A 13,992-nucleotide genomic window follows, 5' to 3' on the forward strand; every position below is an offset into this window, starting at 1 on the left:
GTTATGAATGCATATGGTTGGTTTACTTGGTTTTAAAAGGTTGACAATATTTTATCCTTATCCTGAGTGCATGCTAGCGTTCACCTGCTAACCTTTCTTCGGGTGGTGTATCCCCATGCGATGCAGGAACAAGACATACTACTCCTCCTGCTCATTGATCGAATTTGGAGATAATCGGTGTTGGATTAAAGTGGTGAACTTCTATAGTTGGAAGAAATCTATTTCATGTCATGGATTACTTTACATACATTCATCTTTTCATAAACTTTAGTTTTTTTCTATGGTCAAGGGGTATGTCCCGACTAGATATTCTTTGGTTTGGTTTAAAGGCTTTGTATGGACAACTGTGGACTTGGGTATGGAATGATTATGATTTATATATGATACACATTGGATTATCCTTTTTGGTTTGATTTGTTGGTTATTGGGTGGATTGACTTGTTTGGGTTAGTATGGGATACAAACTTATCCTAAAGTCATTATATCTTCTAATTTGCTATCTTGTTATATGTTCGAAATTCATCCGATTCAGGGTATATGTTAGTTGGTTGGATTGGGTATCGGGAGTAGTCTCCTATCCAGGTTGGACTTGAGATGCCCATCACGACAAGGCCTCAATTTGGATTTTGTCAAATTTACACCGATCCAACAGTATATTTCTTGACTTGTCCCCTCCAGGATACAACAACCCATCAATGATGTACAACTCAAGTAACTCCAGATTAGTTGAAGAGTCAAAAGCTCCACTATAAGAACACTTTCCTTCAACATATAAAACTTTTTTTGTATAGTGAATATAGTTAAAGACTTAGAATATTTTCTTTGTCTCAACTCTTTATTTCACTAATATATTTACTCTCTTTTGTACAGTGAATATAGTTGAAGACTTAGAATATTTTCTTTATCTCTACTCTCTCTTTTACTAATATATTTACTCTTATCATTTTTTTCTTGTCACTCACAATGTACTACCACTCATCGCTTTTCATATGTTCTTTAACACAAGGAAGAAAAACATAATTTATATGGGTGTAATATTCTTCCATCTATTAAATGAGGGAGTAGTGGATATTAAGTGAGGAAGATGAATATTTTAGGGGTTTCATATGTTATATGAGTTACAATACATAAAAAGGTAGAATAATGGTAGAAGTTGTAAGAAACTTATGGCCGCATTCTTACCACTAACTCATAAGATTAAAAACACAAAATAATATAATAGATAATGGACAAATAAAGTGTTAGAAGTTACAAGAGTTATCAAAACATAATGACACCACTTTCTTCATTTTATATCCATCAATTATCATGTAATTTAATTTTAATATCAAAGTGCATCAACATTTCCCCACTCATTTTAATATACAAATATGAGAATTCACCAATTTAGTTGAAGGGAGACTATTGTACATAATGAAGGTGTGCTCTGTATTGAAACTCCACTTAGTAAAATAGTAACCTTTACTCCAGAGTCATTAGTGGTCTCAGATTTGAAGTATGACTGCTTAAGAGAAATAAAGTATCAATGCCTACACACAATATCAATATTAAGGCGTTGACATAAGATTTAATAGCCAACACATTATGGCCTTCTGATATCTCGATTTTTCATGAGTGTTTTTGAAAATAAGCCCAATTCTCATAGGAAGCGACCTACTTCCACACTCACTTAGGTGAAATCTGTTAAGGGTGATCCTGTAATTTTGACACCTCACTCATACAAGATACAAAATTCCATTAAGAGTTTTAGACTCAACCACCACAAATCATTGCAGGTACAAAATGCACTCACATCATAGAAAGGACTAAATAATAGTACATCCCACACCAAGTCATCATGTGATTCATTCTTTCTATTGAAACTGGTTATAGGATCTCTAGTCTCCAAGATGGATTTCCTCATATATGACTCATGATTTTTTTATAGGCTTTCTTTCTCCTCCTCGATGTGGTTCAGACTCTTTATCTTGCCAAGGCCTTGCTTAATTTATCTGCAAGATAATCACATAATTTGACATACTCAATGTTAGTGATACCACTTGTCAAATTTAATATCACAATATTATTTTATTCTCACGGGCCTGAATTTTCTGTTATAATAACAACTTCAAACTCTATTAATAATACTTGTGCTATCATTATAACTAAAAACTAGAGAAGTTAATTTCTCAAAATAAAGTGATTGATCAATTCATTTTTTCATTAGCTGAAACTAAAATAATTAGTTTAACCTCTATAGATAGAGTTAACAAATAATAATTTGCTTTTTAATTATTGCAAATAGCACCAATTTTTTTTTCCATTTTGCTAAAAAATCACTTTTAAGTACAGTAGGATTTATTTTAATAAAATAAGTCACAACTTGTTTTTTAAGTAAATATACCCGGTTTATTTGTATAACCTACTTAAGTACTTTTACACAATTTCAGGCCAAGTGCAACTAGCCATATATCTCATATTTTATTAGGCTAGTAAACTCTTTTTTTTTTTTCATACCACTTTCATATATTTGAATCAAAAGGAGTTGCACCACTCATACAATCAACAAAATGTATGTCACAATTTTTTTCACCATAACGTGACATGTCAAGGAAAAGTTCATCACATGATTTAGGTATTTTTTTATTTCTAGAATGAAATTTATCTCACGCAAATATTTAACGTCAAATTGGCTATTCAATTTATCATTTATTTGATAACATGCACGTTAGAGCCAAAGACATAAATAAATAGACAAATAGTAACATGTGAATTATTTCAACATTAATGTATGCACTCTAAACTTTTTTTTTCAAAGCATTCTCAAAAATGCAAAAATCACATTTTTCATAGTGATTTTTTCTCATTTCATTAGCCCTCACTATTTTGAGACTTTAAGAAAATAAACTTTCATGAAAAGTATCATTTTATTCATAAAAAATAATAGGTAACTTTTTACCTTTCCTCTGCAATAAGTAAAAAAGTTTTACCTTTCCTCTACTTGAGTTGAGGAGTAGAAAGATACTTTATGTGACTATCTCTTGTCATCCATCTTTTGAGATCTCTCATCATGATATCTGCGATTTTTCAAACTGTAACAAAACATAAAGCTCCTTAAAATTATTGTTATAATATACCACAATAATTAAATTACAATTGAAAATACAAAAAGTGACGAAAATAAGATAATCTTCTCTTGGATGAGGCACGGATATCTCGCTCTCTATAAAAAGATTAAATCCCACTGCAACATAATTTACACCAATCCAGAAATATATCTCTTGACTTGTCCCCTCCAGGATACAACAACCTATCAATGATGTAAAACTCAAGCAACTCCAAATTAGTTGAAGAGTCCATAGTTCCACCATAAGAACACCTTCCTTCAACATATAAAACTTTTTATTTGTATAGTGAATAAAGTTAAAGACTTAGAATAATTTCTTTGACACCTCCCTTCAACATATAAAACTTTTTTTCGTATAGTGAATATAGTTAAAGATTTTCTTTGACACCTCTCTTCAACATATAAAACTTTTTTTTTTTTGTATAGTGAATATAGTTAAAGATTTAGCTATTTACTTTGTCTCAACTCTTTATTTCACTAATATATTTACTCTCTTTTGTATAGTGAATATAGTTGGAGACTTAGAATATTTTCTTTATCGCAACTCTCTCTTTCATTACTACATTTTCTCTTATTATCTTTTTCTTGCCACTCATAGTGTACTACCACTCATCTCTTTTCATATGTCTTTAACACAAGGAAGAAAACACCATTTATATAGGTGTAATATTCTTCCATCTAGTAAATGAGAGAGTAGTGGATATTAAGTGAGGAAGATGTATGTTTTTGGGGTTTCATATGTTATATGAGTTACAATATATAAAGAGGTAGAATAATGGTAGAAGTTACAAGAAATTTATGGTCATATTCTTACCACTAATTTATAAGATTAAAGACACAAAATAATGTGATACATAATGGACAAATAAAGTGTTTGATGTTACATGAGTTATCAAAACACAAATTTGGTTCTTTTCCTAAGAAAAAAAAATATTTTAAGATTGGAAAGGAAAAAATGTTTTCTGTTGTTTCAGAGCTTAACTTAAACAAGATAGGAGGCCAAGTTCATTCTGTGCCAACATTTTTTTTTGGTTAATAGGGAGCATATATTAATGTGTAGTATCAAGTTACAACATTGCCTCGGGGGACATCAAAATAGTGTTGGCCTGATGTTGGGCTAATAGTAATGTTATTACAAACCAAAATTTCCCTAGAGTACTTAGTTCCTAATTTGTCTACATCTGCGATTGTTAACACAAACACAAGAGGAACTACCAAAATATAGGAGCTCCTTTACGAAATCTTCTTCCTTGCTTTTTTAGCCAGTAGATCATCTACCGTGTTCCCCTCTCCGTAGACATGTACCAGTAGAGCAGCTTCCACCATCTCCAGCAATGACCTGCGATCAGAGATTAAGTTATTATGTGGTATACAGACATTAGTCAATGCCCGCACTGCCTCAAAAGAGTCCATGACAATGACAATTGACTTAAGTCCTGAAGGAGGGCTAAATGAAACCCTTCTTAATGCTCGCAGCTCAGCAGTCAAAAGAGTAGTGTTATGGATGCTTTCCATATAACCTATAACCCAGTCACCCTTTATGATCTCTAATCACCCTTAAATCTGTCGGAGGGATCCAACAGATTTATACAGTTTGAGAAGTGTGATTGATCTTGGGTTTACTGATGATGATTTGGTACTCCATGACCAAATAAATGATGTCACTCATGTTGATATCTTCCTTCTTGTTATTAAAAAGATTATTGTTTCTAGTTAACCATATATCCCAGAAGTAAAAAGTTTATATGGCATCCCAGGTTATCCAATCGTTATAGGGTTTACCTTTTAGGGAAGACCAAGTATCCCACTAGTTAGAGGTATTAATGATAGAGGGATCAATGGTCAGGCTGTGGGAGCTGTGTCTAGCTAGTTTAGTCCAAAGGGCCCTGGCATTGCTACAGTTGAAGAGGATGTGGTCACAACTTTCCTCATGAGCTTCACAATAATGGCATATAGGATTTATGTTCAGCCCGATTCTCTTGAGGTGCTGGCTAGTGGGGAGCCTGTTGTAGGAGAGAAGCCAGAAGAGGTTTCGCACTTTATTAGGGCATTCAACATGGAATATATCTTTGTAGCTTGGATTGATGGAACAGTTGAGGTTGGCACTGTTATTTATAAGGCAAAGGCAGAGCTGGTGGAGAAAATACCAATGCTTATTTTACCTCAAGTGAGTTTGTCTTCCTGGTCGCTGTATTGGGGTATGTAGGCACTCTAGATCATGTTTTTTATGTCAGGAGAAATATCAGAGGATAGCATTTGGAAGTTTCATACTCCACTAAGGTAGAGGTCAGCTAAGGTGAGCTGCTCTTCCTTTTTTGATTGGTTAAAAGAGATCGGTAAGGAATCCAGTTATCTCTATAAAATCTGATGTTTTTCTCCTTTTGGGGAATCTATTTTTCCCTACAGTGCTATCTTTCTATCTTTTTTTGATGCATTGCCAGGTCCTGGATTACTCTTGCTCTCGTGCTATTTCTATTGGGGAATTTATATTTATTCAAGAGAATTCTGCCCCAAAGGGTGTGTGGATTATAGTGCAATGTTCATGCTAGGTTAGCATGGAGAGCTTTATTCCTAATTTTGCTCCTATGGATACCAAGTCCCCCTTCTTCCTTATTTCTGGTAAGGATATCCCATCCCATAATATGGATTTTTTTTATCAGCAGTTGTTCGCCACACAAAGTTCCTTTGTATCCTATTTATCATCTCAACGGTTTTCACAGGAAGCTTTATATATTGCATGATATGAGAGGGAATACTACTAAGGGTAGACTTGGCAAGAACAGTTTTGCCAGCCTGATTCAAGAACTTGGTTTTCCATCCACTAAGTCTCATTTTCAAATTATCAATGACAAATTGAAAGTCCCAAGCAGTGGATCTCTTATGAAAGAAAAGCCAAGGTATTTACCAAAACTGTAGCTGATAGTTATGTTAAAAGCCTTAGAGCATTACTTATCTTGGTCTCTAGAGTAGTTCTTGAAAAAATAGCCTTGGATTTGTCATTTAGCCATTTTGGGTTCTATTATCAAGTTTAAACCATGTAATAGTTCCATTAAATCCAACAATATAGTAAAAAATTCCAATAGGCATTTTACCAAATATATTGGGGGTATAGTATTTCCAAAACCAAAGCCAATTACTAAATAACCATTCCCATACAACCAATTATCCAATATCACCATTAAAGCATATAAAAACATAATTAAAACATGGAAAAACCATAACCAAGCATTTATAATCAAATCCCCCAAACTATATTTGAAAACTCAAAACCATACAATAATCAAACCATGAAAACATTGTATAAAACCATGTCTTTAGTTAGAACTAACAATGAGGGAAGAGAACATATCTTAAACCAAGAGGATGATGGAGAGAAATCACCAACACAAGCCCCAAATTAATCCTTAAGATAAAACCCTAGCCTTCCTTTACCCAAAAGCTATAAAGAGAATTGTAGAGTTTTTAAGAGAAGTTTATAAGTGTTAATGAATAGAAAGATTAGGCAAATAACCTCCTAATAGGAATATAAGTCATGGGGCCTTATTAGGTTAAGTGGAAAAATATCCAGATTGCCCTCATTTAAACTTTTAGAAATCCCATCAGGTGGGTACGACTATCCATATCAATCGCATCTTTCAATACGAGTGGTACCCACCACTCGTACCCAAGGCAATCTCTCTTAGACCTAATACTGTCTAAGGTATGACTCACCCCAAACTATGTCGTATTCAAATATACGACTAGTACCCATGATATGTACCCCTGGCAGAATAGAATCCCAAGAGGATTGAACACTGACCACCATACGAGTCCATAGTATGACTCGTACCCTGGCTTATAGCTCATGGTGAGCCACTCGTACTCAGATCCAACTTAAGTTACCAAGTCTAAGAAGAAATGAAGTAACCAAACAACTCGTATCCATTGATACGACTCGTACCACCCAAGTCATACCCCTTCTAGAAACCAAATGCAACCCACCACAAATACTGGTCAGTATACAACTAATCCATACCACTCATATCCTAGTGTATGAGTCATTTACCCTAGTTGTATCCCGTTTAGAGACTAGAAATCCAAGAAATTTTCCAAGGGTTAGAAACCTAGGGTGTTTCAGATATGCTGTGCTTACTACTTCCACCCAAAAATGATTTGGGAGATTATGTTCTAGCAGTATGGTCCTAGCAGTTTCCTGGAGAGACTGATTCTTTCACTCTACTATACAATTTTGTTAAGGAGACCAAGGTTATGAGAAGTTCTGAGAGTACCCATTCCGAGCACAGTACTCTTCAAATGCCTGATTTTTAAATTCTCCTCCGTAATCACTGTGAACATAAGTGATAAAGTGTCCAGCTTCTGTTTGTACCTTTCTACAAAAGATCTCAAAGTTTATGAAAGCCTCGTATTTATAGGCAAAAAATATTACCCAAGTAAAATGTGAGTAATCATCAACTATAACGAAAACATATCTCTTTCCACCAGTACTTGTGGTTTTGGTAGGGCAAAACAGATCCATGTGGATAATTTGAAGCAGTTTGGTAGTAGAGATAATGTCTTTGACTTTGAATAATGCCTGGGTCTGTTTACCCAATTACCAAGCATCATAGATGTGATTTTTTTTCAAACTTGAGTTTAGGCAGACCCTTCACCAGTTCGAGTCTGGACAGTTTCTCATTGATATGCATACTAGCATGCCAAAGCTTTCTGTGCTACAAATAAATATCATTGGTTTGCACAGTGAGGTAGGTTAAGGTAGAAAAGTTAGGGCTATTTAAAACATAAATATTATAGACAGGTTAAGGTAGCAAAGTCAGGGCTATTTAAAACATAAATATTATCAACACATTCATTGATAAGAGAATTGTCTCTTTTGTCGTGATTGATGGAGCAACTTTTAGCTTTGAAGGAGACTCAAAATCCAGCGTCACACAGCTGACTGATGTTGAGAAAGTTATGCTTAAGGCCATCTACCAAGTACACTTCAGTAAACTCACATGAGGAGCTAAGCTTTACTGAGCCGACTCCAATGACGTTGCCTCTACCGTTGTCACCGAATCTGATTGATCCTCCATCTATTTTTGTTAGAGCACATGAATTTTCTTTCTTTTCGATTATTTCTCTATAAAATTTGCAATCAATGACCCATATTTCCTTCTTATATCTTTTGCAGGCATATTCCTGTAAAATAAGAAGATCAATTTTGTTAAGATACCTAAGTGGTCTTGGATCCTTGCGGGTTAGATGTTCTCCATTTAGGCTTCCAAACCTACGCACTTTTAGGCTTATGACTAAAGGTTTAGGATTTGTGACCTTTCTGTCCACTGATAAAACATACAAGTCCTCGAGATAAGAAAGAGGTCTTGGCTGATTTAAACGATTCTGATAAGGAACTTGAGTTGTTTTTAAATGAGTTTGATCTTACAAAACTGTGGCTTGGTGATCTCTTGATGCTATTCAATTGCATTTTTACATCATCAAAATCTTTATGAAGTAAGTCATTTTTAATTTGACATGCTTCAATTTCTATTTGACAGTTTCTTCGCTCCACATCGAATTTTTGTTTAAATTGAGCTTCATAATTTTTCTTCTCATGAGAGAGTTTATTATACTCATTTATAACTTTCTAAAGCTTGTCGGTTATCATGTCTAAATTAGATTCAAGGATATTACAGTTATAATAGTCGTGTGTTCTTACCTTGCTAGATTCACCTTTTGCCATGAAATACATGTTAGTGGCTTCTATTTCTTCTTTGGTTTCATCTTCATCACTCCAAGAGCCAAGTTTTGATTCTTCCTGGATGGTTCTCTTCTTAATTCTGAACAGTTTTGTTTGAAGTAGCCAGGCCTTCCACAGTGATAATAATGATCATTGTTTCTAGTGGAGTCATTATTTTTGGATTCTTGGGATCTTTGTTGTCTCTGTCTCATGATCTGCCTCACTCCACGATTTATGAGAGCCATTCCTTCACTATTGCATCTTCCAAAATGTCGTCTTCTTTGGTTTTTGCGGCATTGAAGGCTACTAGTTTTTTCTTTTCCTCCTTGTGGTACCTGTTGATATAATTACTTTCATATGTAATGAGGTTAACTTATAGTTCTTCATATTTCATGTTGTGAAAATCTCCGTCTTCTAGAATGACAGCCTTAGTTTCCTAAATTTTTGGGAAATTCCGTACCAACTTCTGAACTTGTAGGCTATGTGATCCCTAGTGATTTTAGTTCACATACGATCTTGCTAAATTTGGAATACATTATTTCAATGTTCTTATTTTCTTTCATTTTGAATAGCTCGTATTCATTGACTAGGGCAGTGATCTTTAACTTTTTGACTTTCGTGGTTCCTTTATATGTTACCTCCAATTTGTCCCACATTTTTTTTGTAGTCTCGCAGGTTGATATCTTATCGTATTCTTCTCTACTAACTGCTCAATGAAGTAAACTTATATCACGTGCATTAGTTAGGATTACCTCTTATTGTTCTTTGGTGACCTCAAAGCTTTTAAGGTCTTTTATGTCAGTACAGCTTGATTATTTGTCTTTGTCCTTTTGCTTGTCTTTGAGTCCTGGAATCGGCTTTGGTCCCTTCTTAATAACAACCCCGGCTTAGAAGTCATTTGATTAGACAAAGATTATAAATTTGTTCTTCCAGTAAGAGTAGTGCTGTCCTTTAAAGTATGGTAGTCTTGTGGAGGAGTGACCATCTTGAAGAAGAGCACCGAGAATTTGATAGTTTGTCATTTGATCTTTGCTCATATGTTTTTAAGCAACACTATTGGTGAAACCTGTTCTGACCCCAATTGAAATTCAAGAGGGGAGAGTAGGGGTGAATTAAAAATTTCTTGTGAGTCGACTATTGGCTCATCACAACTAACTCTCCTGTAGATCAATATATTTCACAAAACAAGTTAGAGTTGAAATAAACAAGCAAGTAAATAACTGAATTGAAAGTAAAGACAGAGAGACTTATCCTGGTTTGTAACACCAATATTATAATACCCTGTATACTTCCTAGTTCAATGCAGCTCATAAAGTATACATGAGAGGCCTAAGACCTAAAAAATTTAGCTAAGTGTTGAAAACTCAGTCTCATTTTTGGCCTCTAAACTTTTATAATTTTATTCTCGACCCACCCGACCCCAAAAAGTTGGTTTCTAAGTTAATTCATGGTCAAGTTCATTTATAGTTCTTTTGGGATTTTTTGGATGACGTTTGAGTCATGTTTGGGTGGCCAAAATAGTGGACCAACGTGATATAACCACGTCATATTGGGTACCGCGCTGGCCACAGCAACGCGGCACGTCGCCAATCATATCACTGGGCGTATTTTCAGCTTAACATTGTCTAGAGGGGTATTTCAATATTTTCCCCTCACTTTAACACAGATTTAGGTACCAAAAGAGCATCTTTGCCTCATTTTTCATAATTTCCTCAAATTGAAATCATCCTCTCTCAAGAACACAAACCCTAGCCCCTTCAACATTCAAGTTTAATTCTCAAGAAATTCACCAAAGAACCTTCACAAATTCTTCAATTAAGGTATGTTAAATGTTGATTCATGGACCCTTTTCATCCATGGGGTTCAAGAACCCAATTTTTATGTTCAATTATGATATTAATATGTATTTATGAATCTTCTCCATGAACTTCCATGAATTTTGACTTTATGCCAATATTTACATGTGTTTTTCGTTGGAGTTAGTTCTTGACATGTTGAAGAATGAAAATTGCATGTTGAAATCCCTAACCCATGATTTTAGTGAAGAAGTTATGTTACTATCCTATGTATTAAACTAATTTCATACTTTAACTCACGACCCCCATGTGTTTGATGAAATGCCTCATAGATGAATTTTGGACAATGACTATTTATGTTCTCCAAGTTGTATTATGGTTTCAAATGCTCTCATGTGATCTTATTGATATTACTATCGAGTCCTGAGGGTTATGAATACCCCAAAACTTAGATGTTTACTTAGTTTAAATACTTTCAGAAGGGTTTCAAATATATTAGAGTATTATCAGTTCAGTCAGTGCATCATGTCAGTCAACTCAGTTCAGTTCAGTAATTAGATTCAATTCTGTTGGGAGTAGGATTTTGCACTGAGCGAACCCAGGGATGGGGGCTCACTAGCCAGTTAAGGGTGTGACCTTTATTAGCAGTCCCTGCGTTCTAGAACTACGTAGCCAACGTAGGTTAAGACGTTAGCCTGCCAGTTGAGGGTTGGCACATATTTCATTAGGGCCCTGCCATTTGAGGGTGACCCTTGGTCCTTCGAGACAACACTTTAGTGGATCCACACATCCAGTGTTAGTATTCATGGTACGGTATTGATACCCTTTCAACTGGGGTTATAGGTTGGACCTTAATTTACCTTATTGGGGCATGTCGGTTAGATGATAGCTCCCATAGTCTCAGTCCAGTGTTCAGTTCAGAGTTTAATTTTCAGACTTGCTTGACCATGGAATACAGTTATTAGTTGTTCAACATCAGTATCCTAGTATTTTAGTTTACAGATTATTACAGTATCATGTTATATGCTTGGTCATGCATTCTCAGATTTCATAATATTTCTCGCATACTATACATCAGTTAATGCTACGTGTTCAGTCAGTATCATTCATGCATATAAACCATGCACATCAGCCTAACCTCATTTAGCATACTAGTGCATTCAAAGTACTAACCGTAAACTCATTTCTTGCTCTATAATGTCTCATATCATAGGTTCGAACGCTTAGGTTTCTGACCGCACCTAGACCTCCCCAGCACATCCATAGCAGTAGCAGTGGTAAGTCCTCATGTTCCTAGGATCATTTGTGTTTATTTCAGTTCAGTTAAGTTCAGTAGGCAGTCGGGGTTAGTTGGGGACTTGTCCCATCAACTTCACAGTCAATCAGTTAGAGGCTTTTGGACACTTTTAGTCAATTATTCAGTTATCAGTTGTTATTAACAGTCTTACAGTATTATTTTTAGATAGATATTTTAGTATTTTGATTTAGTATTTTTTTTGTATTTAAAACCTTATGGAGTTTTTAGTTAAATTTTGCACATGTTCTCTGTTATTTTATTCAATTCATTCAACAGGTACCAACATGGGTTAGCTTGTGGTCCTTCGGAGCTGTAGGCACCATGTGACATCCTGGGTGTACTCTTGGGGTGTTACAAATATTGTGCCTACTTTTAGTTCCATTGGATTTCAATCGGTTCCTTGGATCTTTCAACGTTGGGGTCGAGTACAATGATGAGAAACAAGTTCTGAAGACTTATTTTGTTCTTTAGATCTTGTGACACAGTTTTAGTTCATATTAAACAGTTGACTCGATTCTATTGTTTATATAACAATTTTAAGCTAAGGATTACAAAGTTTTGTGAGAGTAAAACTAAGACACTTAGAGGTTTCTCCTTAAAGTTGCGTAGCCTTTGTCTATCCTTAGTCTTCAGCTGCAACTCTTCATAAGGAAACCCAATAAATTATTTCTCAATCAAGGATTTGAGGGTGATTCCTTGATTGAGGGATTGCACCGTAGAGTATGTCCATACGTGGTGCGTCCTTCACAGTCGTACATGTCCATATCAGATATGTCAATGTAGAGGGTGTGATCTTCTTTCCTCTGTAATAATCTTGATTAATTTATTTGTCATAAATCTGGAAAGTTGATGGTTTATGATGAAGTTACTTCAATCTTGGTGTGATGTTCTTTCCTTCCGCCTTTGATCCGTTTGCCATAAATCTGGGAAGTTGGTGGTTTGATTGATTCTCTTTTCCTTGATTCCTTTTTTGAATCTTCTGATTGATTCCTCAAAGATCTTTTCAATCTTCAGCATACCTCCTTGCCTTCTGTCCATCAATGGAGATTCTTAATTATCTTGTAGATTTTCAATCATTAGTTTGTCATTATTAAAATATAAAATTCGGAGGCTAACATGAGTGATGGTTGATTCATCTGGTACAAACCCAGGGACCCATTCCCGAACTGATAGGAATTGTCCAGCCAAAAACCAGGGTCCTTGATGTAGGACTTTGTCCTTGCTTTCTTTGTGACTGAATTTTACCGTGTAGAAGTCACACCCTAGGTCGATGAGGATTACTGGTTCTATTGGCTTCCGCATCTCTATCAACTTGTTTTTGAGGTAGTGATTGGAAAGTTTTTTCCCTACCAATTTGATTATAATCGAGTGTTGCCACGGTGCGTAGATTCTTTTAGTTTCTTCTTTGGTAAGCGTAATTGGGTCTTAACTGATGTGGATGCCTTCGATGCCTTTGGCCCACCGCTGATGGTATGTTACATTCAAATATGTACTTTTGTCCATAAGTACCGATCTAAAAGATGGTTTCTCCGGCGCATCTTCTTCCATAGTAGTACGCTTGTCCGGTAGATCTGGTGGTGTCGATGCAGGCGTGTTTGTGTACGGGGGCGGTGAGCTGTTCATGTTCTAGGAGAGAGTCGCTTTTTCTAGAGAGAGAAAAAAATACGTGTTAATATTTCATTCTGTGCTAGAGTTAAACTATATTTATTGAAATGAAGCAAAGATGAAGTGTCAACGCTGAAATAAATGTAGAGTTTCATAGTATAAGATTTTCTTTGACAATTCTTGGCCACCCAAAATCGCCAAATCATACTCCTCCGTGCCCCAATTATGTGGTAGAATTTACTTTTTAATTCATCTCAAAAGAAATATTATTTTACTATGATAAAAAAAAAATTAACTTTAAAATTTTCTTTCTGCCCTTAATGAGATGGATTTATCGCCACACAAATACGTTCGCAGGAAATTACGCCTAGTGTCTCTCAAAGTGGTCGGATTTGAATTTTTGTTCCCACAAGTTTTAACGTTTGCGTCCAAGGCAGGACTTTTGATCAATTATACAAGTTCATTATCTTGA

The 13,992-nt window shown here is 35.2% G+C and overlaps 1 protein-coding gene across 1 annotated transcript; it reads right to left on the reverse strand.

Moving 5' to 3' along the window:
• Positions 1 to 8,017: 8,017 nt before the first annotated feature.
• LOC124887737 lies at positions 8,018 to 13,538 on the reverse strand. The gene is made up of 4 exons (XM_047397649.1): positions 13,425 to 13,538; positions 9,042 to 9,157; positions 8,802 to 8,922; positions 8,018 to 8,284 (listed from the first exon to the last, which is right to left on the reverse strand). Exons 1-4 carry the CDS (start codon positions 13,536 to 13,538, stop codon positions 8,018 to 8,020), a joined length of 618 nt encoding a protein of 205 aa, XP_047253605.1.
• Positions 13,539 to 13,992: the final 454 nt, after the last annotated feature.

Source organism: Capsicum annuum, chromosome 10 (assembly GCF_002878395.1).
Source record: "Capsicum annuum cultivar UCD-10X-F1 chromosome 10, UCD10Xv1.1, whole genome shotgun sequence".
NCBI lineage: Eukaryota > Viridiplantae > Streptophyta > Magnoliopsida > Solanales > Solanaceae > Capsicum > Capsicum annuum.

What these genes read in the sequence shown, in the direction of transcription:
- LOC124887737 (XM_047397649.1), bottom strand. Translation starts at nt 13,538, where the DNA reads ATGAACAGCTCACCGCCCCCGTACACAAACACGCCTGCATCGACACCA. An exon ending in CTCATAAATCGTGGAGTGAG is followed by an intron (nt 8,923 to 9,041) that starts GCAGATCATGAG and finishes AAAACTGTTCAG; the next exon opens with AATTAAGAAGAGAACCATCC. An exon ending in CAAAAGGTGAATCTAGCAAG is followed by an intron (nt 8,285 to 8,801) that starts GTAAGAACACAC and finishes CTTATTTTACAG; the next exon opens with GAATATGCCTGCAAAAGATA.